The 22,786-nt window shown below is 40.9% G+C and overlaps 1 protein-coding gene across 2 annotated transcripts in view; it reads right to left on the bottom strand.

The window, feature by feature from the left end:
* Positions 1-8,741, bottom strand: part of AGMO (alkylglycerol monooxygenase) — a 358,382-nt gene extending 349,641 nt beyond the window's left edge. Inside the window, exons 1-2 of one of the 2 annotated variants that reach the window (XM_021000039.2) lie at positions 8,363-8,740; positions 4,663-4,793 (exon numbers count right to left, since the gene is read on the bottom strand). In XM_021000039.2, the coding sequence (XP_020855698.1) occupies positions 4,663-4,793; positions 8,363-8,488 (257 nt within the window). In that variant the 5' untranslated portion in view covers positions 8,489-8,740. Of the gene's footprint in view, positions 1-4,662; positions 4,794-8,362 lie in introns of both variants that reach the window. The other variant, XM_021000037.2, reaches the window with a different exon arrangement.
* Between the last annotated feature and the right edge of the window lie 14,045 nt (positions 8,742-22,786).

Consider the following 22,786-nt stretch of genomic DNA (forward strand, 5'->3'; position numbering starts at 1 on the left):
TGCCTCAAACACTTACTAGCTGTGTGAGAGATTCATTTAATTTCTCTCAGGTTCAGCTTCCTCATCTGTAAAATGGAGATAATCTCACCTACTTCTCAGGGTTGTTGTGAGGATCAAATGAGTTAACATATGTACAACACTTTGCGCACTTTCAGGTGTTATGTAAATGTCAGATATTGCTATCATTACAAACATTGTTTTCTTGTTTCAGATCTGTAATTTTATCCACAGCTCCTCTGTAACTTATAATATTAGGGGTCCCTGAAAAGTTCTACGTATTGTCTGTGATCATGCCACTAGTATTTGTCAGAGGCAAAACTCAAGGTCAGGTCTTTTGGATTTTGCAATCAGACCTCTATCTATTATGAAATGTTGCCCTATCTACAGATAAGTAAATACAACATCATTGGAGATGGAAAGAGAGTGTTAACAGGAAAGACTTCCAAGAGTAGGCTCTTGAGGAAACTAGGTGGTTCAGCGGGTATCATTCTAGACTTGGAGTAAGGAAGACCTTATTTCAAACCCTGCCTTACATACTGTATTCAGCAAATCAGCCAACCTTTCAGCCTTAGTTTTCTTATCAATAAAATGGGGATAATAACTGTACATAACTTATAGACTTGTTGTGAGAAACAAATGGGATCATATTTATAAAGTGACTTACAAAAGTTTTAAGTGCTCTATAAATACTAGCTACTGTTACTGAAGGAAGCTGGGGCTTCTTAGAGACTAAGGAAAGGAGGGAGTAAATTCCAGGAATAGAGGAGAGCTTGTGAAAAGAATGTAGAATGAAAGATGTTGGGGGGGGGGGAGAAGAAAGCCAGCTTGACTAGAAGGCAGAGTACCTGAAGAGTGACATGAAATAGGTGTAAATCATCAAAGGCTTCAAAAGAAAGAAATGCCAGAACAGTGTCCCTCCCTACAAAAGAAATATAGACAAACTTCATTCCTTGTGATTACACAATGAGTAAAAAGAAAAAAAATTGTGTTGTGTGGCATGACAATGAAAAAAGATATTATTGTTTAGTAAGAGATAGAGGCATGCAGAATTCTAAGAAATGTGAGACTAGTATAAATGGATGCTGATTGAAACAAGCAGAACCCAAAGAATAATTTATAGAATGGCTATAAAAAGTAAAAGAAATTATCACATGACGCCAAACTTTGAGTGAATGAACAGTAACACTTCTAGAAAGCAAGTAATGAAACAGACCTCCTCTAAATAGAATGGAAGAGGACCACTGGGGCAGAATGGTACAAACATTATGAGATTTTTGGTCAGCCTGTACAGCTTATTAGCTTAACTATTTCTCTTTGACACAAGGGAAGGTTCACTTCAAGGATAAGGATGGGCAGTGTTTTCAGAAAGTACTATAATATTAAAAAGTATCAGCAAAATACATGAATTTTTTAAAAATCATTGCTATTAACCCTGATTTTTAATTTCAGTCACAAAGAACAGAGAACGTAATCCACAACTATAACTCTAGAATCTTTCTCCATTGGATATTATCTTCATCATCCATCCAGTTCTTAATTTTGATGAAATGACTTCATTGAGCTGAGTGAATACACTTAACTTCCTCAGAATAATGAAGTGAAACTGGCCACCAAATGATTTTAATAACTCAATTGATACCCCTCATGAGGATTTCTGAGGTACTTGGTGAATGCTTCTGTTTGGGAGAGATATGAGGGAGAACAGACGCCAGAGCGTGAGGGAGTCAGATTCTGAGCCAGCTGAAAGCAAACATGTCCATTACTGAGGGATTGAATCACCTGGGTTCTGAATGCCAGGGGCAAGCATTTGGACATGAGTTAGAGAAGAAAGTATTTTTTCATTTTATTTTATTTTTTAAAAAGATTTCTTTTCTCAACAACACCTACTAATTGCTGACATTTATAGACTCTGGGTTTTCTGGCTTGCAAAATGCTTTATAGATGTCATCTCACCTGTTCCTCAGAATGACTCAGGAAGTCAGTAGCAAAAGAATTGTGTTCTCCATTTAACAGGCAAGAAAACTGAGGCTTTCAACCATTTGTATAGCCACTCAATCCACAGAACAGTAAGTGGCAGAGTTCTCAAAATCAAGCCTCCTGAGTCCAAATCCAAGGCTTTGGCCACTTTGGCCAACTTGGCCACACATCCTTTTTGATTTAGAGTAGTTTGAGATTTTACTTTTTTCTACAACCCTCAAATTTCTATTTCATAAAAGGCAAAAAAAAAAAAAGGAATCCACCCTTCTTTTGTGGGTGGATCACAAAAACATTCCAAAGCCCTGAGAAATGCAAAAAGACAAGCCCTCAGAGCACAGTGAGAAACACTGGGTGGGAAGCCTGAGACACAAAACACAAGCCCCTCAGCAACACCTCTTCACCCGTGTTTTCTGCTGTGTGGACTCTGATACCCAAGGGAGCCCTCTCATTCTGCACATCCTCGTTTTATACACACACACACACACACACACACACACACACACACACACACACACACACAGAACTGTAACAAGGGTGTGGCTGCAGCGCTCTGTCCCAGGAGACACTGACATCACCTGCAGTCCTTAAATAGGAAGGAAACACAGCTTAACACTTAGTTGGTGAGAATAATTAGTTAAATTAGGAAGCTACCAAGAGGCCAGTGAACTCCATCCTTTACAATGGACAAAAATCTGTTTGTATTTATGATGATGTTGGAAAGAAGTGTGCTAATTGAAACAAATTTCCCTTTATTGAAGTACAAAGGACTGACTGACGAGCATCCACTTGTGGCCTGCTGTCCAGTGCCACCAAAGAAGTTTCAATGGTTATTGCCTCTAGGAGAAAATAGTTTGCTTTTGAAGACCTTCAATATCCTTTCAAACCTTTCGTTCTAGTCTGATTTCACATTTCTTCTGCTAATATTTCTGACCTCAGACACTTACTGAGTGACCCTGGGCAAGTCACTCAACCCTGCTTATCTCAGTTCCTCATCTGCAAAATGAGCTGCCGAAGGAAATGGCAAACCACCCCAGAAGCTTTGCCAAGAAAATTTCAAATGGAGTCCTGGAGACTCAGACACAACTGCACAACAACAGTACACCTGACATTCCACCCCAAGTGGTCCGTTTGCCGTTCCCATACATTGTTTTCCATTGCCTACAATTGTACAGACTGCCCCCCCAAGCTTCGAACATCCCTTCCTCCCCTCCACTGTGTGCAGGACCAGAGTCTCATTTCAGGGCTCAGCTCACACACAGCATTCTCCAGAAGCCTCTTATTATCACCCAATCTTTCCCCACACCCCAGCAGTACCCTTTCACATTTACAGCATTCTTTTTTGTATCTACTTTTCTGTGAATGTCTTGTTTCCTCCAACATATGGAAGTTCTTTGAAGTCAGGGATTTGTTTTTACCTTTAGCACACCCCTCCCCACTGCAATGCCTAGCATAGGGCTTTGCATATAATAAATGTTTAATAAATTATTGTAATTGAACAATATTTTCCAAAAGCAAGAGTATCTAGCTACCCTAGTGATCTCACTCCTAGGCATATATCCCAAAGAGGACATGCACGTACACACACGTGCACACACACATCATACCATATAAATCAGAATATTCACAGAAGTATTTTGTAGAGTAGGGGAAAAATAAAACAAATAGCAGCCTATTTTGGTCCTATTGATTGAGGGGAGTAGCTCAACCAGGCACACGATTTGAATGTGATATGATATAACACAATGCAATAACATGTAATAAATATAACATAATATTATATGACATATCATATAATATGACATGACATGATACAACACAACACAATGTAGCATAGCCTAACGCAATATGATACAATGTAATGTAACATAATTCGCAGTAAAAACAACAAATAAGAAGAATTCAGAAAAACTTTGTAAGCTTTGTATAAAAGGAGAGGATTTAGATTAGGTGTCTTCTGAGGTCTCTTCCAAATCTATATTTAAGAACCCAATGTACTCAGCGAGAACAAAGTAAGAAGAACCAGGGGGTACAAAACTGAAATGAAAATGCAACTGAAATGAAGACAAAGCAATTAATTCTAATTCCCAACCTTGGCCCCACAGAGCAGATAATAGGAAAGACAAACAAATCTCCACCTTCAGGCTTCAAATGGGGGACTATGGACCCAGAATGCTACATGTTGTCTCAGATGTAGTCAACTGCTTGGTTAGCTTTGCCCCTTCCTTCCTTCCTTCCTTCCTTCCTTCCTTCCTCTTTCTTTCTTTCTCTTTCTTTCTTTCTTTCTTTCCTTCTTCCCTTCTTCCCTTCTCTCTCTCTCTCTCTCTCTCTCTCTCTCTCTCTCTCTCTCTCTCTCTCTCTCTCTCTCTCTCTCTCTCTCTCTCTCTCTCCTCTCTCTCTCTCTCTCTTTCTTTTGCCTGTATTCCAATGGAAGGTTCCATGTGTGGGAGCAGTGATTAGGGGAAGGAAGGGGAAAATATAACCAGACTGAGTTTCTGAACACCTCAGGTGACCTGTCTAACTGAATTCACCACAGACAGATGGATTTTCTGGAGTAGGACATAGAAGACTTTTCCACATAATAGCTGTAACACAGACACTGTCTACATATGATAAACCACTTTCTTTTTTTCTGTTTTGGGCGTATTTAGGTGCCTTCATTCCCTATAACCCAAGGGTCTCACTCACATTGGAAGCCGCGACAGGATGCCTGCCGAGATGGAGGTTAAAGCATCATCCACTCGTACTGCTAGCTTCCCTTTGAGAATCCAGCCAAGGACCAACTCAAGCAGCATCAAGGAAATGAAAAATGGTGTCGCCTGCAAAGGAAATTCCCAGAAGGCACATTTATGCACAGCAAACAATGCTCATGAAATTGAGCTTCCCAATTATTCATCTCATCAAGATAATCTTCTTCTACTCATTGGAGAAAAGGAGGCCATGGGTTATGGGGTAGGGATCTGCCCAAATTGTCCTGTTAAGTTTAATGGAAAAATAGATCCACATGGGGGAAAAAAAAGGCAAGAAGTCCCTTTGTTCGAAGAGAAGATGGTACTTATCATTCCTTGAGTGAAGGGCATTTCTGGTTAGGATATCCTCTCTGCCAATATAGAAAAATATCTGTTCTTGCAACTTCTAGCCTTGTTGGGTTTCCTGAGCTAGTGAGAGATTGGGAGGCTGGCCTAGTGTCACACATATAGGAGATGTCAGAGGTGAGATTTGAACTCAGGTCTTCCAGACTCCAAGGCTGGCTCTACTACATCATGCTGCCAGTCAAGGTTTTATTAGGGTTATAAAACAGAAGATTTCTGGTTGGGCCTAAGTGGACAAGCATATCAAGGTATTAGAGAACATATTATTTAGGAGTGGTTGGACACTAGTGGATTAGGGAGAGGGTGGTGTCCCTGCTGAGTTAAAGGTGAGTCCAGATGGCCTGTGGAGTCCCTATTCTAAGACATTGTGACCTCAAGGATGCCAACCAAGCCCAAAGAAGGAGGCTCCGCTGGCAGATTTTGACCCTGGGCAAGTCTCGTCATTATTGGGTGGAGTAACTTCCATCATTAACTTTTAGAATTAAATGACAAATGCATTTTAGCAGCTTTTCCAGCAAGTCATATTTAAAGAAACGTCTTTATTGAAGTAGCCTTTCCTTGGCCAGGGTTCATTCCATCAAGTTCCATCTTAGCGGTGGTTAACAGTCAAGGGAGAGAGACCTGGAACTTGAATAAGAAGACATGATGTGACATCTTCCACAGCTATTTCCTACTTGAGGGGGTCATCTTGCCTCTTAGACCCTTGGTTTCCCCATTTTTGAAATAGTAGGAGTAGGAAGAGATAACATTTGTGCTACCTATCTCATAGGGACTTGTGAGAAAAGCAATTTGGAGACAAAATAGAATGTGAATGTGAGGTATTTTCTTGGAACTAAGAGAAAGTGTTTCTGGAGAATGATCATCAACAGATCTAGGCTTTTGTTTGAATAAAAAATTCAATTTTTCCTTTCTCACATTAGAAAGAAACTAGGCAGCAGGGAATCCAGAAAGAGGTTTTAAGCTCAGGCTCCATTTTCCAAAGCATCCAAACACTTGGAAGCAGGACAGCTGCTCTGAACTTTTCCAAACCCGCCTCTGAAGAACATTCTCCCTCCCATCATGTTTTTGTCTATTTCTGGCCTGAGCTAGTAAATGCCACAAGAACAGCTCAGTGAGGGTGTGGGGCTTTGATATGTTAGGTTCTACTTCTGGTTGTTTCCACTTCTATTCTTTGCCAGAGCCTGGGATTGAACGGTGGTTCTGCATAGTGAGGAAGTTCAGAGAAATCTTGTTCTGAGGTCAGCCTAGGAGAGAACAACCTACATTCAACTGGTGGACATGCTCATAGTACAGGCATCCAGCTTCCACTGGAAAAGAGGGTAGAGCATCTCTCCAGACCATTAAATATCCATTGATCTCTCCCATAGACTGAAAGCCAAGTGCCCTGGATTTGGGGTCCTTTTGCACACTCCTCACAGTGGCAAAGCATGAAAGCTAGCAGGGATTATGATGTTTCTTAAACTTTATCATATCTGGGAGTACCAACAAAAAGAATTAAAACATAATAGAGGAACCTGGGATTCTACAGGCTGGAGTCATCACAGATCTGCCAAATATTTCTCAGAAAAAGGAGGTAATGAGGAGGCAGCTAGGTGGAGCAGTGAATAGAGCACCAACCCTGGAGTCAGGAGGACCTGAGTTCAAATCTGGCCTCAGACACATAACACTTACTAGTTGTGTGACCCTGGGCAAGTCACTTAACCCGCATTGCCCAACAAAAAAAAAAAAAGGAGGTAATGAGGATTATAATTGATATGGCCTTCAAAAATTTCCAATGCAGACTTTGAATTCTCATATTTGAGCCTTCTATGAAATAATTTAGGTATTATCACCTCCACCACCACTCTTTTATAGATGAAGTTTCTGAAGCTCATGCTTATCCATGGCCATATGGCTAATAATCACCACAGGCAGGATTTGAAGCCTGATATTTCCCAAGTCCAAGATCCTTACTCTCAAACAGGTTTTCCTAGGCAGGGGGCACCCATAGCAATAGAGTACTGGGCCTGGAGTCAGAGACTCCAGAATTCAAACAGATCAGAAACACCTGAATTCAAATCCTGCCTTTAGATATTTACCAGTTTTATCATCCCAGGTATTCCATTTAATCTTGGTTCACCTCATTTTCCTCATCTGTAAAATGGGAGGAAATAATAGCACCAGCCTCCCAGGGTAGTTGTGAGGATCAAATGGGACAATAATTGTAAAGTGCTTAGCAAACCTCAAAGTGATGGATGCCTGTGGTTGTTATTGTTGTTGTTGTTCCTGTTCCACAACATCCCACCCCCCATTCCTGTGTCTTTGCACTAGCTGGCCCCCAGGGCTGGAAGGAATATTGTTGCTCCTCATCCCTGCCTTCTCCCTGAAGTTTTCTTGGGCTGCCCCATCACCAACGGGCACCTCCCTCTACAATCACCTCATCCCTATTTGCTTTCCATCCAGAGAGGAGCATTTTGTGTCCCCTGATAGAATGTAAGTTCTTGAAGGGCAGGCCATGTTTTACTACTGTTCTCAAGCTTTTAGGGCCTAAAAAAGTGCCTGGTGCATAGAGGATACTTAATAAAGTGGTTTTGGTTTGGTTAATCTTTAATGACCATAAAAGTCAACATTCCCAGAGCACTTTAAAGTTTGCTTTCCAGACTTTATATTCTCTCCTTTGATCTCACAATACCCCTGCGAAGTAGGAACAAGCCATTTTGAAAAGGGGGAAACTGAGGTCAGAGAAACAAAGGCACTTGCCCATGTTCATATGGCCAGTAAGTGCTGGAGACAAAATTCAAAGATGGTTCTCTACTTACTCTATTTTGAGCTCCTTCCAAAGTGTCTGGGTTCAAGTGCTGTGTGATACTGGTAAGACACTGAAATTCTCAGTATACCCGACAACTCCATTTATAGAGAAAGGGCTAATCTGCCTTGGTAAAAGGGACTTCCTCACCCAGGAGTCCCCATTGCCAATGGAACTACAAGTCTACTACCTATTACTACAGTGGCCATATGATAATGTTACTGTTATTTAACAATAAAAATATCTCATTAGTGCTGGCAGGAGGTGAATTGTTACATATTCAATCTCTCTCTCTCTCTCTCTCTCTCTCTCTCTCTCTCTCTCTCTCTCTCCCTCTCTCTCTCTCTCTCCTCTCTCTTCTCTCCTTCTCTCTCTCTCTCTCTCTCTCTCTCTCTCTCTCTCTCTCTCTTTCCCTTCTTCCCTCCCTCCCTCCCTCTGTCTCTGTAAATCTGTGCTTCTCTGTGTCTCTCTGCACTAGGAGGAAAACCTGTTCTGTGCTCCCAGATCTTACCTGTTTCACATAGTCAGGCACCTCATCCAAGTTTGGGAAGGAGGTCTCATTGGGCTTCATGGCGTAGAACATCATTCGGATGCCCTGGGAGAAAGAAACATCCTTGGGGGACTCTGAGGTTGCCATCTGAGCCCAGGTCAGATCACGAGGTAGAGAGAGGATGATGGCCAATGACCCAAAGATTATTGCTGGTGAGCCCTGCAGGGGAGGCCAGGGCAGGTAAGAAGACAGTGCAGGTCCCACGAGTGATAAAGGAAACCAAATGCTGAGCTGGGTCTTTCTACAGAAGACCAAGGAAGTTCCCCTGCAGCTGTAGCTGCTGATGTCTGCAAAGAGAAACAGAAATTCTGTACTTCCCTAGAGAAGCTGGCCAGGGGGTGGAGAAAGATAACACAGGTGAAAGTTCACTGGGAAAATGTGGGTGGAAGCAAATGTGTCTGATCCCTTGAGGATTGGTCATCTCTCCCTGTCATTCACCAGTTCTACTCAGGACTTTGTCCTCCAGCCTCCCCCCAAGGACACATATCCTAAAGGGACAGAGAAGCTGTTGTGTGGGGGGTGGGGGAAGGGGACCTTTTTTCTCTCTCACTGGCTCATTCTTTTTTCCATTAAAAGGTCAGTATTTGCTAAGCTGAGAGTGTAGGGCTGCCAATATATTACTGGCCCCAAAGTCTGGGACTTCTGGATTTCATCAAAGCCATTTGGGTGACTGGCTGCTGCTGCCCACAGGAGTCCTGGCTCCCTGGAATCTTGGCCATGCACACTGTCTCGGTTCCTCCTGGCCCCGGGCCTGGAGCTTCTTGGTTGTTAAGGCTGCCAAGACTTTGCTCAGAGCCATGTGGCTGCTTTCCTTCTCCAGGAGGCCCAGGCTGAGCTTCTGAGGTGGTCTCTGGGCCACCTTGCATGGCCCTAACTCTGCCCCAAGAGAGAAGAAGCAAACTTGTCCATGGAGGTGAATTCCAGTGCTCCTGACCTGAGCCAGAGGCAGGAATTCTGGAAATTCCAACAATGGCAGTAAAAATGATCTGTAAAATGCTGGCAGTGGCTCCCAGCATCCTTTTCAGAACTTATCATGGCATCAAATATTGGAAAAAGAGGGCCACACGTGATCAGACTATCACAGCTTTCAGCTCATCTCTGAACATCGTCAGGTGCTACTACACTAACTCAGAGCTCCTTGTCTGAGCCACTCTGAGGGGAGGCCATGCAGTTGCAGTATCCGAGCTACATAATCAGGGACATTATGTCTTGTAGGAAGTCAGGAAAGAGAATGAAAAGACAGCTAAGTAGAATGATGGCTCTTGAGTTCTCCTTATAGGACCCAAGAAAGGAGTTGACTTTACATCATAGAATATGAGGCCACCTCACATTGCAGAAAGAGAGAAAGAGAGAAAGAAAGAAAGAAAGAAAGAAAGAAAGAAAGAAAGAAAGAAAGAAAGAAAGAAAGAAAGAAAGAAAGAAAGAAAGAAAGAAAGAAAGAAAGAAGGAAGGAAGGAAGGAAGGAAGGAAGGAAGGAAGGAAGGAAGGAAGGAAGGAAGGAAGGAAGGAAGGAGGAAAGAAAGAAAGAAAGAAAGAAAGAAAGAAAGAAAGAAAGAAAGAAAGAAAGAAAGAAAGAAAGAAAGAAAGAAAGAGAAAGAAAGAGAAAGAAAGAGAAAGAAAGAGAAAGAAAGAAAGAAAGAGAAAGAAAGAGAAAGAAAGAGAAAGAAAGAAAGAAAGAAAGAAAGAGAAAGAAAGAGAAAGAAAGAAAGAAAGAAAGAAAGAAAGAAAGAAAGAAAGAAAGAAAGAAAGAAAGGGATTCCTTGATACATGAAAATAATGGAAATTTATTATAATGGATACAGAGAGGCATGGGAATACCTACTAGAAGTGGTGCAAATTGAAGTTAGCAGAACCAGAGAAACAATATGCACAATGACTATGATGATAAAAATAACAACAAAAATCACACTTGAATGGTTACAAATTCATAATGGCCAAGCTTGATCCCTTGAGAAGACATATAAGACAATATTGTCCCTGCTTCTGAGCACAGACAGAGGTCCAGATGGATGAAACCCTACATATAAAAACAAAACATTAAATATTTTGGTTAGTTTTCTTGAACTATTTCCTTACCTTAAAAAAATATAATAAGACACAGCTCTCTGTGAGGAAAAGGGGCATAAAGTGAGAAATTTAGGTGATATAAACTATGTTAATAAAATTTTACACCAAAAAATGAAATAAAATTTTACTTTTAAAAAGACAACATTGAAAATCATTGCCATTCATTCCCCCTCAAATCTTTCAGAGAGAATGGAAAGATAGAGAATTTCTTTGAAGAACTAATGAAGATCCTCCAAATGAAAACAACATTGACTTATACTCTTAATTGATTTTAAGGGGAGGCTAGGTGTCACAGCATATAGAGAACCAAGCCTGAAGTCAAGAACTGAATTCATATCTGGCCTCAGATACTTCCAGCTGGGTGACTCTGGTCAAGTCACTTAGCCCTGTTTGCCTCAGTTTCTCATCTATAAAATGAGCTGGAGAAGTAAATGGCGAACTATTCTAATATTGTTACCAAGAAAACCCCAAGTGGGGTCACAAAGAGTCAGATACAACTGAAATGACTGAATAACAACAATGACTCATTTCAAATGGAAATAGGTAAATATGGCAAGATACATTTAAAAATATTATCCCAGGAGAGAACAAAGACTTGCAGAAAATATCAAAGCTGCTTACTTATATATCTTTATATTTTTTCTTTTATAAGTAGCTAAAAGATGTTGGATGTGGGAAGCACCAGCTATTACCACAAATCTGATTGTATTTTAACAGGCAATTGATTCTCCCTACGGGATGCAGGGGTAATTTTTTTATTTGGTTACACGGTATAGTAAGAACCTAGACTCACTAAAGATCAAAATTAATACAAGGCTCAACAAATAAGAAAGCAGGAAGGGGTGAAGCATGACATATGATGAATACAGTATTGTATTCTACCGTGAGGGGAAAAAAAGGAGTGTAATAAAATGAATGGAGGAAGACATTGACAGCTATAGTAATAATGTATTATAGAAGACTACTCAATGTAAATCAATTGTCCAAATGAAGTGACCAAAAGGATCTACAAATGGCCTTAGTTAACTCCTACTTACTTGCCTAAAGAAAAAAAATAGAGAGGGAGCAGGCAAGGTCAGAAGGATGGTCAACAATTATGAAAAGAATTGCCTTGTGAAACAATGAAAAATGCAGAGAGAAGAAAAACTCATTTAAAGAAAGTTTGGTGAGAGAGCCGGGAGTGATAACAAGAACACTTAAAGATAAAAAGGAGTGGACAGAAACTGGATGAAAGATGGCTCTATAAGAGGCTCTTTTGACTATCAAGTACAATGGAGCCATGACATTTTGATTCAAACAGCACAGTATTGAATGAGACGAGAGAGGAGGCAAAAATGATAATCAAAGATAGGCATGGGAAAAGGAAATGGACTAAAACAAGTGTCCAGAGAGGAGGACTGTGCCAAATATGGCAATAGTGGATGAACACAGAGGAATTCATTCTCAAATTAGCCGAAGGAGGAGGAGATAGCAAATGTTTTGCTGACATTATCATCCCAAAGGAGGCATAAAGAGAGAATATTGAGATTTGGAAAGCATTATTCCACAGGTGAATATACCTTTACCTTTACACAACTAATTGAAAGATGCAATACTAATTCTGCCAAAAAGCAAACAGATTCATTTTGCTTTATACTGAGTGTTCGTGACTCTTTGATTCAAAACCAATGAACTATACTTTATGGACATTAAATTGGACATGTATTTATGGACTTGTATTTTATGGACATTAAAAATTTTTTTAAAAATTAAAAATAAAAAGTCCAACACTTTCTAGAGATGGTTTTTTTCTTATTTATTTGTTTTCAGTCAGAAACAATATATCAACTGTCTATTATTAGAAGACTCCAGAGAAGAGGACCTTAGAGGTTATAAGAGCCCACTGATCTAAATGATTGTTAATTATTTTTAAAAGTATTTGTTCAGCAAAGAAAAATTCTGCCTTGAAGACTCTCCTTCAACAAAGTGTCTTCTGTACCCATGTCATAATTACGCAAGATTTCTTGAAATATCTGACAGAGATTAATTTGTATGATAATCTGCTAATTATAAAAAATAGACAAGGCCTAAAACCCTAAGACTCACCCAAGATGAGTTTACTGATGTCATGGAAGAGACCTAGCTCACAGACCAAGGTGAAGAGGAATTTCACATTGAAGCTGAGCTCTTCAGATGGTGAAGGTGGTTGCATATAAGAAGTTGGTTGCATTAAGCCCCGGTACATTGTAGGACCTCCAAAATAAGATGCATAATCAACTCTGAAGAGTTCAACCTAATTATACATATGGTCAAAAAAGAGGAAGGGTGAAAAATGCTTATTGAATAACTGAAATTGACTCATCTGTCAGTTTATCTTGGACAGTCTTTGCAATGGAAAGTCATTTGGGCCCAGAATTGTACAAAAAGAATTGGTTTTTTTTTTTTGAAAAATTAGAACTTTTAGTGACCAAGTTGCTCAAATCTGAAACAAATGCCCCATCCTTTTAATACCAAAATTCTGGCAATGACATGTGACAGTCATGTAATACTATAATCCCAGAAGAATTAGAAGTAACAGTTATTCAAAAGGCAATGGAAATGCTTAGGGCCTGCATGAGCAGTGATAAAAAGTTGCCATTTCTTTGTAAACTTTCAGCTATAAAGGAAATCATCAAAGAAACCCATGAGGGAAAAGGAGTGATTGGGTCTATGGCCAAAGAGAGAGAAAACCAGTGGATGACCTATCTGCTCCATAGCTGTTCTCAGTATGGCAAGAGAAATTGAGGAGGGAGCTGAGCATACTGTGTATCTTGAGATGGCTACTTCTGGGAGGACACAGGCAAAAGTTCAAAGGCCTGGGCAGCCATGGAAGAACTTTGACCCCTGTAATTGGAGAAAAGACACACATGGATGAGATTATAGAGGCACATGACTGAATATTATTGGGTAACCAACAAGCATTTATTGAGTATTTATGCTGTGTTAAGCACTAGGGATACAAAAAAAGGCAAAGACATACTCCTTGCCAAGGAGTTCACATCCAGATGGCAGAGACAACATACCAAATACATAGAGTAGATGGAATGTCATTTTAGAGGAAAGGCCCTGGACATGAAGGGAGTCAGGAAAGGCTTCCTACAGAAGGTAGGATATGGGCTGAGATTTGAAATAAGCCAGGAGGCAGAGGTGAGGAACAAGAGCATTCCGGTCATGGACAACTGCCAGGGGAAAGGTACCATTGGACATAGAGTATCACGAGCAAGTAACAGCAAGAATGTCACTATAGGTAGATTGTAGAAGGTGAGGAGCAGAGTAAAGGGGGAGACGATTGGGAAGGAGCCAAGTATGAAGGACTTTGTAGGTCAAAGAGAAGATTCATATTTGATCCAAGGTGACCAATGGTCTTTTAGTTGCCAAAGCCGCTGCCACTGCCTTTTCTCAGTCCTCATTGTCCTTGACCTCTCTGCAGCTTTTTGACACTGTTGGTCACTGTCTCCTCCTTGACACACTTATCTTTCTAAGTTTTAAGGACACCTCTCTCTCCTAGTGCTTTTTTCTGCCTCTCTGACCACTCCTCTGCTGTCTCCTTTGTTTGGTCCTCATCAAGACCACGCCTTCTAACCATAGGTGTCCCTCTGGGTTCTGACTTCGGCCCTCTTCTCTTCTCCCTCTATATTATTTCACTTAGTGATCTCATCAGCTCCCATGGATTTAATGACCATCTCCATGCTGATGATTCTTAGATCTACCTGTTCTGTCCCCACCTTTCTGCTCTCTACTCTTGCATTTCCAAATGCCTTTTAGACATTTTGAACTGGATATCCATGAGATATCTTAAACTCAAGGTATCCAAAACTGAACTCATTATCTTTCCCCCTAAACCCTCCCTACCTTCCCTATTTCCCTCTCTCTCCTTCTTCCTCTTGTCTATGGGGTATACTAGCTAAATTTCTTTCTCAAAGATGAAGCCTTAAACCCAATTCACTCTAGAGCTCATAGACTGGACAAAAATAGGTCCCTGCCCAAGCACCCCTTAATGGCTATTTTTTGGGCCCTTCTGGCTTACAATGAATATAAATAATAACTGTTTCTCTTTTGGCCAGCAGCCCTGAGGGTCTTCCCCTCCCAGTTTCATTTTTTTTTTCTATTAAAGGGGCCATCCCTTGACTCACTTCTTAAAGAGGCCTATTCACTGATTGGGTGTTGCCTCATTCAAAGTGAGAACCTGAAAAGACCTTAACCAGAAAAGGCCAAGGTCTCCTATTGCATCCTGGGCCATCACCAGTCATCCTGAAGAATATCTGGCCACTGGACCCAGATGGCTGTGGAGGAGAAAATAAGGCTAGTGACCTTGCACAGCCCTCCCTCATTGAAATCCAAGGCGATTGCAAGTCATGTCATCACCTCCCTGATGTCAAGGTCCTCTCTGAGAATGAAAGGCGAATACAAGAACACAATAACAACCTTCCGTATTGCTATACTAACTACCACTATCTTCCCAGTCCCCCAAGCTACAACCTAGGAGTTATCGTAGATTCCTAACTACCTCTCACCCCACCGGATCTAAGCTGTTCCCAAAGCCTGTCAATTTCACCTTTGTAACAGCTCTCAAATGCCTCCCCATCTCTCTCCTCTGACACTGTCCCCCACTCTGCTGGTGGGTTTGCCTGCCTCCCTTCCTACTCCAATCCATCCTCCATTCAGTCACTCAAATGATTTTCCTAAAGTGCAGGATTGCTCATGATCCCTCCTTCCCCACTGCCACCCCCCCATATACACATTTAGTAAACTCTAATAGCTCCCTATTACCTCCAGGATCAAATACAAAGCCATCTGTTTGGTGGTATCCAAAGTCCTTTATAACCAAACTTTCTTCCCGTTCCAGTCTCACATTTTAGTCCTTGACATATGCTCTTCAATTCAGTGACAATGGCCCCCATCAACAAGACACTCTACCTCTCAGCTCTGGGCATTCTCGCTGTCTGTCCCCAATGTCTAGAATGCTCTTCCTCCTCTGATTGAACTACTGACTCCCGAGTTTCCTTCAAGTCCTAACAGGAAGCCTTTCCCAAACCATCTTCATTACAATGCCTTCCCTCTGTTAATTATATCCCATGTATCCTGTATATAGCTTGCTTTCTATATATTTGTTTGCGTGTTGTCTCCTTCATTAAATTGTAAGCTCTTTGAGGTAAGGGACTGTGTTTTGGGTCTTTCTGTGTCCCCAGCACTTAGCATAATGCCTAGCACACAGTAAGTGCTTAATAAATGTTTATAGATAGATTGATACAGGAAGTACTAGAAAGTTGCCGGAGTTTATTGAATATAGGAGTGACATGATCAGATCTATGCCTGGTCATTCATTTGATTCATTTGGCAGAGAATGGATAATAGTCTAGAATGGGAGATGCCTGAGTCAGACTGGCCCACCAATAAACTAGCACAAAGATCCAGATGTGAGGCGATGACTGTCAGCCTCAAGGTGGTGGCAGCTGAGTGGAGAGAAGAGGACTTATGAAAGTAGAAATAACAAGATTTGGGCAACAGATATGTGGAGTAAGTGTAAGAAAGTGTCTATAATAACATCAATGCTGTGTTTGGGACCTTCGATAGTAACAGGCAAGTTGATAACAGTGACAGTTTGAGGGGAAAAACAGTGAGTTCTGTTCTGGGCACGCCAGGTGTACCATTTAGCTTTGAAAGTCTTTTGATTTTTGTCCCACCAGTTCTACTTATTTCTTTAGTTTACCTATATATGGAAAATTCCTAGACTTCTCCATCTCCCACAGTTCCCTGCTTCAATACACTTAGACTGATTACTATTATGTTAACAACACAATAATAATAACCATTGTAGGGCCCCCACCAGAATCTGCTGGCCTCTTTGCCTTCAAAATATCTCATGTGGATGACATATATTTTAATGACTCAGTGGCTCTACACACATTTAGTCTCTTTACCAATGCTGAACATCACTTCTCTACACCTGCACATCCTTTCCCATTGCTGTCCAATTCTCTCTATAAATCCTCCAAAAAGGATTTACCCAATTCATTGATGGCCTTGTCTTCTAATATGCTATGGCAGCACTCAAACTGCTCCTGTGGTACATCCTCACTGTCACTCCACATCCTTTTGGGGTTATGTCTGTTACCGCATTTTGCATCATCTTAATATATAAATGTAAAGAAAATGACAATTAGACCACAAGGAGCACCTAAAAGCCCAACTTCAAATGAGTTGGCAGCATCAGGATGGAAGGCTTCACATTATGGGAAACCTCATACTCTGACCAGAGCCATCAGAAACATAGATAACAGTTGAGAAGCAAAGACTCCAGGTAAACCTTAGGAGGAAGGGATTTCCCTAAAAGCCATGACTATAGCTTTCACAGAGAGGATATTCTCACACCCCACGAATGTTATCAGAAATATCATCTCTCAATATGAACGCGAGAAAGCAAGACAGGCTGATTTTAATTAAGTTTTTTTTCTATTCCTGACTCATAATATTACCTCATTGTTTCAAGTCAATATAGTCATCCTAAAGGAGCAATTGGGAAGAAATTTCCCCTTCACATTAATTTTTAATTCAAGTAATTTTGTTTAAAAGCCTCCTTCCTTCTTCTCCAGCTTATTACTGGCACATGTGCACCTGTGCAAGATTATGCAACAAAATGTTTGGCAAAAGAGTTCACAATGTTGAAATGTATAGTGAACAAACTCAGTTCTGCATGACTGACTTGGTTATTTCCAATATCACTGTAATATTAAAAAAGTAATCACTATTTGCTCTCTTGTATCGAACCATGTATGAAGAAAAATGGAGTTTAACTTCTATCCGCTCCAGACAGATTTTTAATATAGCTCCTTGGAGTCTCCATCTTTGAATGCTATATTAGTCCTCATTACTAGGAAATGGAAACACGACAATATTAAATCAATCTCTTCATTTTCTTTGATTAGATCATATTGTTTTTGGCCAAAGACCATTAAAAGATTGATGAAGCAAACCGAATTTACAGTATAAGCTTCAGATTGAAATGAGGAACTAGGCTGAGTTCTTGAGTATGAAAACAAAGACTGTCATAAACATCTGCCTATGCAAAGAATCAGACCATCCCTTTCTATGGTGATTTAATGACAGTACTTAAAATCACTAATATCTTGTCAGGGCAAGGCAGTGGCGCTTGATTTGGAAGTTTGTGCTAGCTCGATGAATTCTCTGGTTGGCCTTACTAAGCTAGAAAGGCTTTGTGTACAGTCTCAGAAATGGATACTAATTTCTGAAGGTCAAAGTTAGAAGAGAGGCTTGTCCAGTAGACCAGCAATCACTGATGGAATCATTGGCAGCCAAGTGATGAACTCTGCTGTGGTAATGACAGCATAGTGGTAGAAATGGGCAGTGCTCAGACCAATACAGTTTTTAACCATCCAGAAATATTAGCTTAATTATTGAACTTTCTCTAGTTGGAAGTGCCCTATTCAACAAGCCCTTTAGAAAGCACTGATCTTGTTAACTGTGATGTTCTCATTACAAATGAAATCATAAGCTCTAAGTTACACAGGCATGATCAAGAGAGAGAAATAAACACATTTCCTAAGATGGCAAATGTTCATTAGAATGAATTCACCAATCCCCATAAGGTTATGTGTTTTACAGTGCAGACTGGTTACATCATGGAAGCTAACCATGAGCTGAAGTAATTATGGCTTTTGCTGTGGTTTATGGTCAGGATGAAGAAAAAATTATCCAGGGTGCCTTCAGACTATTGTGAGTGATGATTATCGATTAAGGCAAGTCAAGGCAGAAGCTACATAGAAACAAAGATGGGACAGGTGAGTAGCAAGTACCTTCTGACAGGAACACATTTCCAACAACAAGTCAAGACTTCCTCTAATAAATGCTCAAAACTTCTCCATTCTCCTTAAGGAGAGAATCTGAGGTTGGGATCTGGAACATCGCTCTGGGAATCAGGTATAATGAAACTAGTAATTGAACTTATCACAGCCGATGAGAATAATAAGCAAGCAAGAATACAGGACAAAGGGAAAGGACTCCGGGACAGAGCCTTGGTGCAGTCCCTATAGCTCATGACCTTGACACAGATGAAAATCCAGCAAAGAAGGCTGAGAAGTGGGCAGCCACACAAGAGAGCCAGGAAACATTAAGTATGAGGAGATGCCATACAATAAGAGGTTTATCAACAGTGATGAGTGCTTCAGAGAAGTCAAGGAGGATCAGGAATGAGTGATTTTGTAGATGAATAATTATTGGTAACTTTGGAGAAGGAAATTTCAGTTGATTGATGAGACAAAAAGCCAGATTGCAGAAAGTTTAGAACACATGGAGAGGGACACAAATGGGGGAAGGGAGAAGGCAGAAAGAGAGAGGGAAAGTACTAATTACACATGGCTTTTTTCAAGGAGTTTGGTGGTATAGAGGGATATAGAACTATAGCTAATTGAGTGGTAGGATCAAGGAATGTACTTTTTTTGAGGATGGGAAAGGAAACATGTTTATTTATAAGTAGCAGAGAAGGAACCAATATGCATAGGGAGACTTAGGATAAGACAGTGAAGATGAAAGTGGGGACAATTTGCAGGAGACGTCAGGAGGGGACCACATCATTAATGCACATAGATTAATTTCCCTGGGCAAAGAGAAGGATCACTTCTCTTCACCTGATTCCGGTATGAAGGGAAAGACAATAGAGGAATATGTGCCTGAATGATGTAAAAAGAACAGGATCAGAGGGCCCAGCTCTTTATGGCTAGGTCTTAGGAACTGAGGTAATTGAGGAACTAGGATATTATTATATTTGAGGGATCATCAATGTGTTTGTTGAAAGCCACTGCTATGAGGGTGGGGAGGACTTGGGGAGCAAAGACTGTGATCCAGGTGTTAAGCTCTTTGAGTAAGAAAAGTGAATAACCTGGGGGCTGAGATGGGGGGGATAGTTAGATATCAGCTACAAGAATCTGAACTGGTTCATAAATTTGGATTGGACATACCCTAAAGGAGGAGAGCTTGCGAAGTAAAGATGGTAGAAGAAATTCTAAGAGAGATATGTAGTAACAGTGGGGAACAAAGAAGCATTCTGACTCTCTCATCATGACCGGTAATTGTTGAGAAGGAATAGTTCCTATTCGGGGGGGCGGGCGGGGGGGAGGGTAATGGTTATCATAGAAAGGATAGCCAGTACTGGAAAGCTTGGTGCGGAAAGTGGTGTTGTCAGGAGGGGAACAAGTCTTTGTTGAGTGCAGAAGATGGAAGGAGTAAGAAAGAAGTTTAAGATTAAAGGAAATACAGTGATTATGGAGCAGGTAATGCCAGAGGGAACAATGGAAGGGAACAGTTGGGTGCATCTGTAGTGGGACAATGAGAGAGTAGAGATGGGGTGCATGGGGACAAGTGAGCAGGAAACTTTGAATGAGAGAAGAGGGAGTGAGTGCAAAATATGTAGACATTGTAGAGGAAATCACTTTACATTATCAGGTCTCAGTTTCTTTATCTGTAAAAACAATGGGTTTGAATTTATTAACCTCAAAAAATCCTTCCTTCTCAATAGCTTGGTGCAGTTAAATTCCCAGGAAGAAATAACGTATTGACTTAAAAATTTTGTGAGAGTATAAATGACTGATGTGTAGGCAGCAACACCAGGGACAATCACAAAAGTTTCTTGTTGGTCTGGATCTCAGAGCACAGCTCTTCCAACCTGTATCTGACCAAGAAACTCTTCAACCACAGCCCAAAGAAGCAATCATCCAGGTACTACTTGGAAATCTCCAAGGCAGCCCATTCCATTTGTGGGCAACTATTAGGAAGGTTTTCTTGGTGTTAAGCCTAAACTTGTCTCTGTAATGGAAGAGGGAGGGAACATGGCTGTCTCACCAGCCAGATCGAAAGAACCTTGTCCCTCATGGAGGAGTTGTGTGAGCCAAACCAGTATCCTGGATAGGCCTACTCCTCCCTTTGTGATGCCCCATTCTTTACTCCATGCTGACTTCCCCAGCCTTGAACTTGTGATCTCAAGTATCTTTCCTGCTTTCTGTCTCCCCAGGGATTTGCTGAGTCCCTCAGACTCTGATTTTACCCAGCACAGGTCATCATATTGATATATACATCAAAACTGCTTATGATATACTCTTTCCCAAGATGAGTGCCATGAATTCCCACCCATACCTGAAGGCTGCAGATTCTGCACACCTGCAGAATCTTAAATTTTCTTTTTTACACCAGGAAGCAGGAGGGAAATTAAGAATTGTAAGCAGTACCCCCACAATGGCAAGGGACAAGGCCAGGCCACAGCACCCAAGATGTACATCATGCTGCCATCGTGGATGTATGAGAGTGGAATGTAGTGGGATGTTTCTGGAGGAGAAAGGAACATTACCAGTACTGAGATGTTTGATGAGACCAAGCTATCTTAGTGCCTTTAGGACATCTCAATTATGGATTAAATGGATTTAGGTGAATGGAGGAAGAGTTTCTGGATGTAATTAGATTTCATTCTACAAGCATTTATGAAGTACCTCACAAGTGCCATACACTTGGTTAGGTGCTATGGGTACAAAGACAAAACCAGCAAAGTACCTACCACCCAAGAGCTTACAAGGGAAGATTCACATTACACAGTAGAAGGACCATGGGTTCTAGAATCTGAGGGCCTGGGTTCCTAGCTTGTCATTAATGCTTATTATCTGTCTGACTGGTCATGTTACTGATTTGAGGGGCCTCATTTTACTCATCCATAGAGTAAGAGGATTGCATGAAATAGTCTGAGGCTCCTTCCACCTCTAAATGTATGATCTTTTGTAGACAAGTTGGTAAGTATAAATACAGACAAAATACCTACAAAGTGAAGGAAGCATTTACAGCAGGAGCTGAGCTTCAAGAAAGGCCTGAATTTCCTAAGAAGGAATTTTCTTGACATAGCTGATTTTCTGTGCCTTTTCCCAGTATGTTCCTAAGTGTACCTTTCCCGAGGATCTGGTGTAACGTGGCACTGCTCTGCATCATTCTCACATGGAAGGGAGTCAGTGTTTTCTGGTAAGGGGTGAGTCTGTCATGAGTGAACTTTTTAGGGACAGTTTTCATTATATTTCTGATATAACCCATGTCCTCAGACTCTGGCCCATCACTGTAAGGGTATGCTGTGAGGGGCCAGATAGAGCAGATTGTTGCAATAACCAGAGCCACAGGTGAACCCAGTCCATTGGGATGGAACCCTGGCTCCAACCCACCCTGCTTAAGGAGTGACTACATCCTTGCTTCTTGGGGTGGTTGCTGTCACACCCATGCTACAGAGAGAGAAGATCCAGACGCTTCCTGTTTGGGTCTCCAAGGGCTGGACCTAAATGAAGCACAACTCATAAAGCTTGGGAGGAAGGTTAGCAAAGGGCTGGCCAGCAGAATGTGAACAAGAAAACACTTACTGAATCAGAAATCCTCTCCCAGTCTGGGCTGGAACTAACTCATTTCCATTAAATAATGTTATCCTAGAATACTAAAATAAGTTTGTGTAGGAGAGCTCAACAGAGGTGGGGCAGGGGAAGAAAATTGCTTTTTCTAAACAGGCTTCTTAACCTTAAGCCTGCATGCAATCTCAGCCCTGGCACTATCTCTATTAACCAGGGTGTCACATGACATTTTCATAGACTGCCTACCCAAAGTGGCTTAGCCAATCAGCTTTTATCAAATCCTGGGCTCTGTTTTCGGTGACCACTGGGTTTGGTGGTATTGTCTCTTTTGTTGGCCAATAACAAAAAAATAAAATAAAATAAAATAAAATAAAATAAAATAAAATAAAATAAAATAAAATAAAATAAAATAAAATAAAATAAAATAAAATAAAATAAAATAAAATAAAATAAAATAAAACAACAACTTCACTAAGAACATAAAGCCTGTACTTGAGCTTCAGCAGCATCACCTGGGCCGAGGTGCTTGGTAAAGCTTCAAAGTCAACATCAAGGCTTCATTGCATCTCAGTCCTGCATCTGCTATGTTAAAAAAAAAAATCTAGACAATGTGGCTTTAGCAGGACCTGTCTACTGCTACAACCCTAGCACAAACCATTTTCTGACTCGTCCTTCTGCCTACAATTAATTATGTCTACCACTGTCAGATTCTCAATATCCAGAGCTTATCCTGTTATTCTTCATCTCAAAACTCTTAAATGGCTCCCCATTAGCAATGGAGTGAAAACCAAATTCCTTACATCCCCCAAATAAGCATCAATCAATATGCACTTATTAAATACCTTTGTGCTAGACACTATGCTAGGTACTAGGGACATGAAGATGGAATGAATCCCTGCCCTCAAGTGACTTACAT

This window comes from Phascolarctos cinereus, unplaced genomic scaffold (genome assembly GCF_003287225.1).
Source record: "Phascolarctos cinereus isolate Bilbo 61053 unplaced genomic scaffold, phaCin_HiC Scaffold_1;HRSCAF=81, whole genome shotgun sequence".
NCBI lineage: Eukaryota > Metazoa > Chordata > Mammalia > Diprotodontia > Phascolarctidae > Phascolarctos > Phascolarctos cinereus.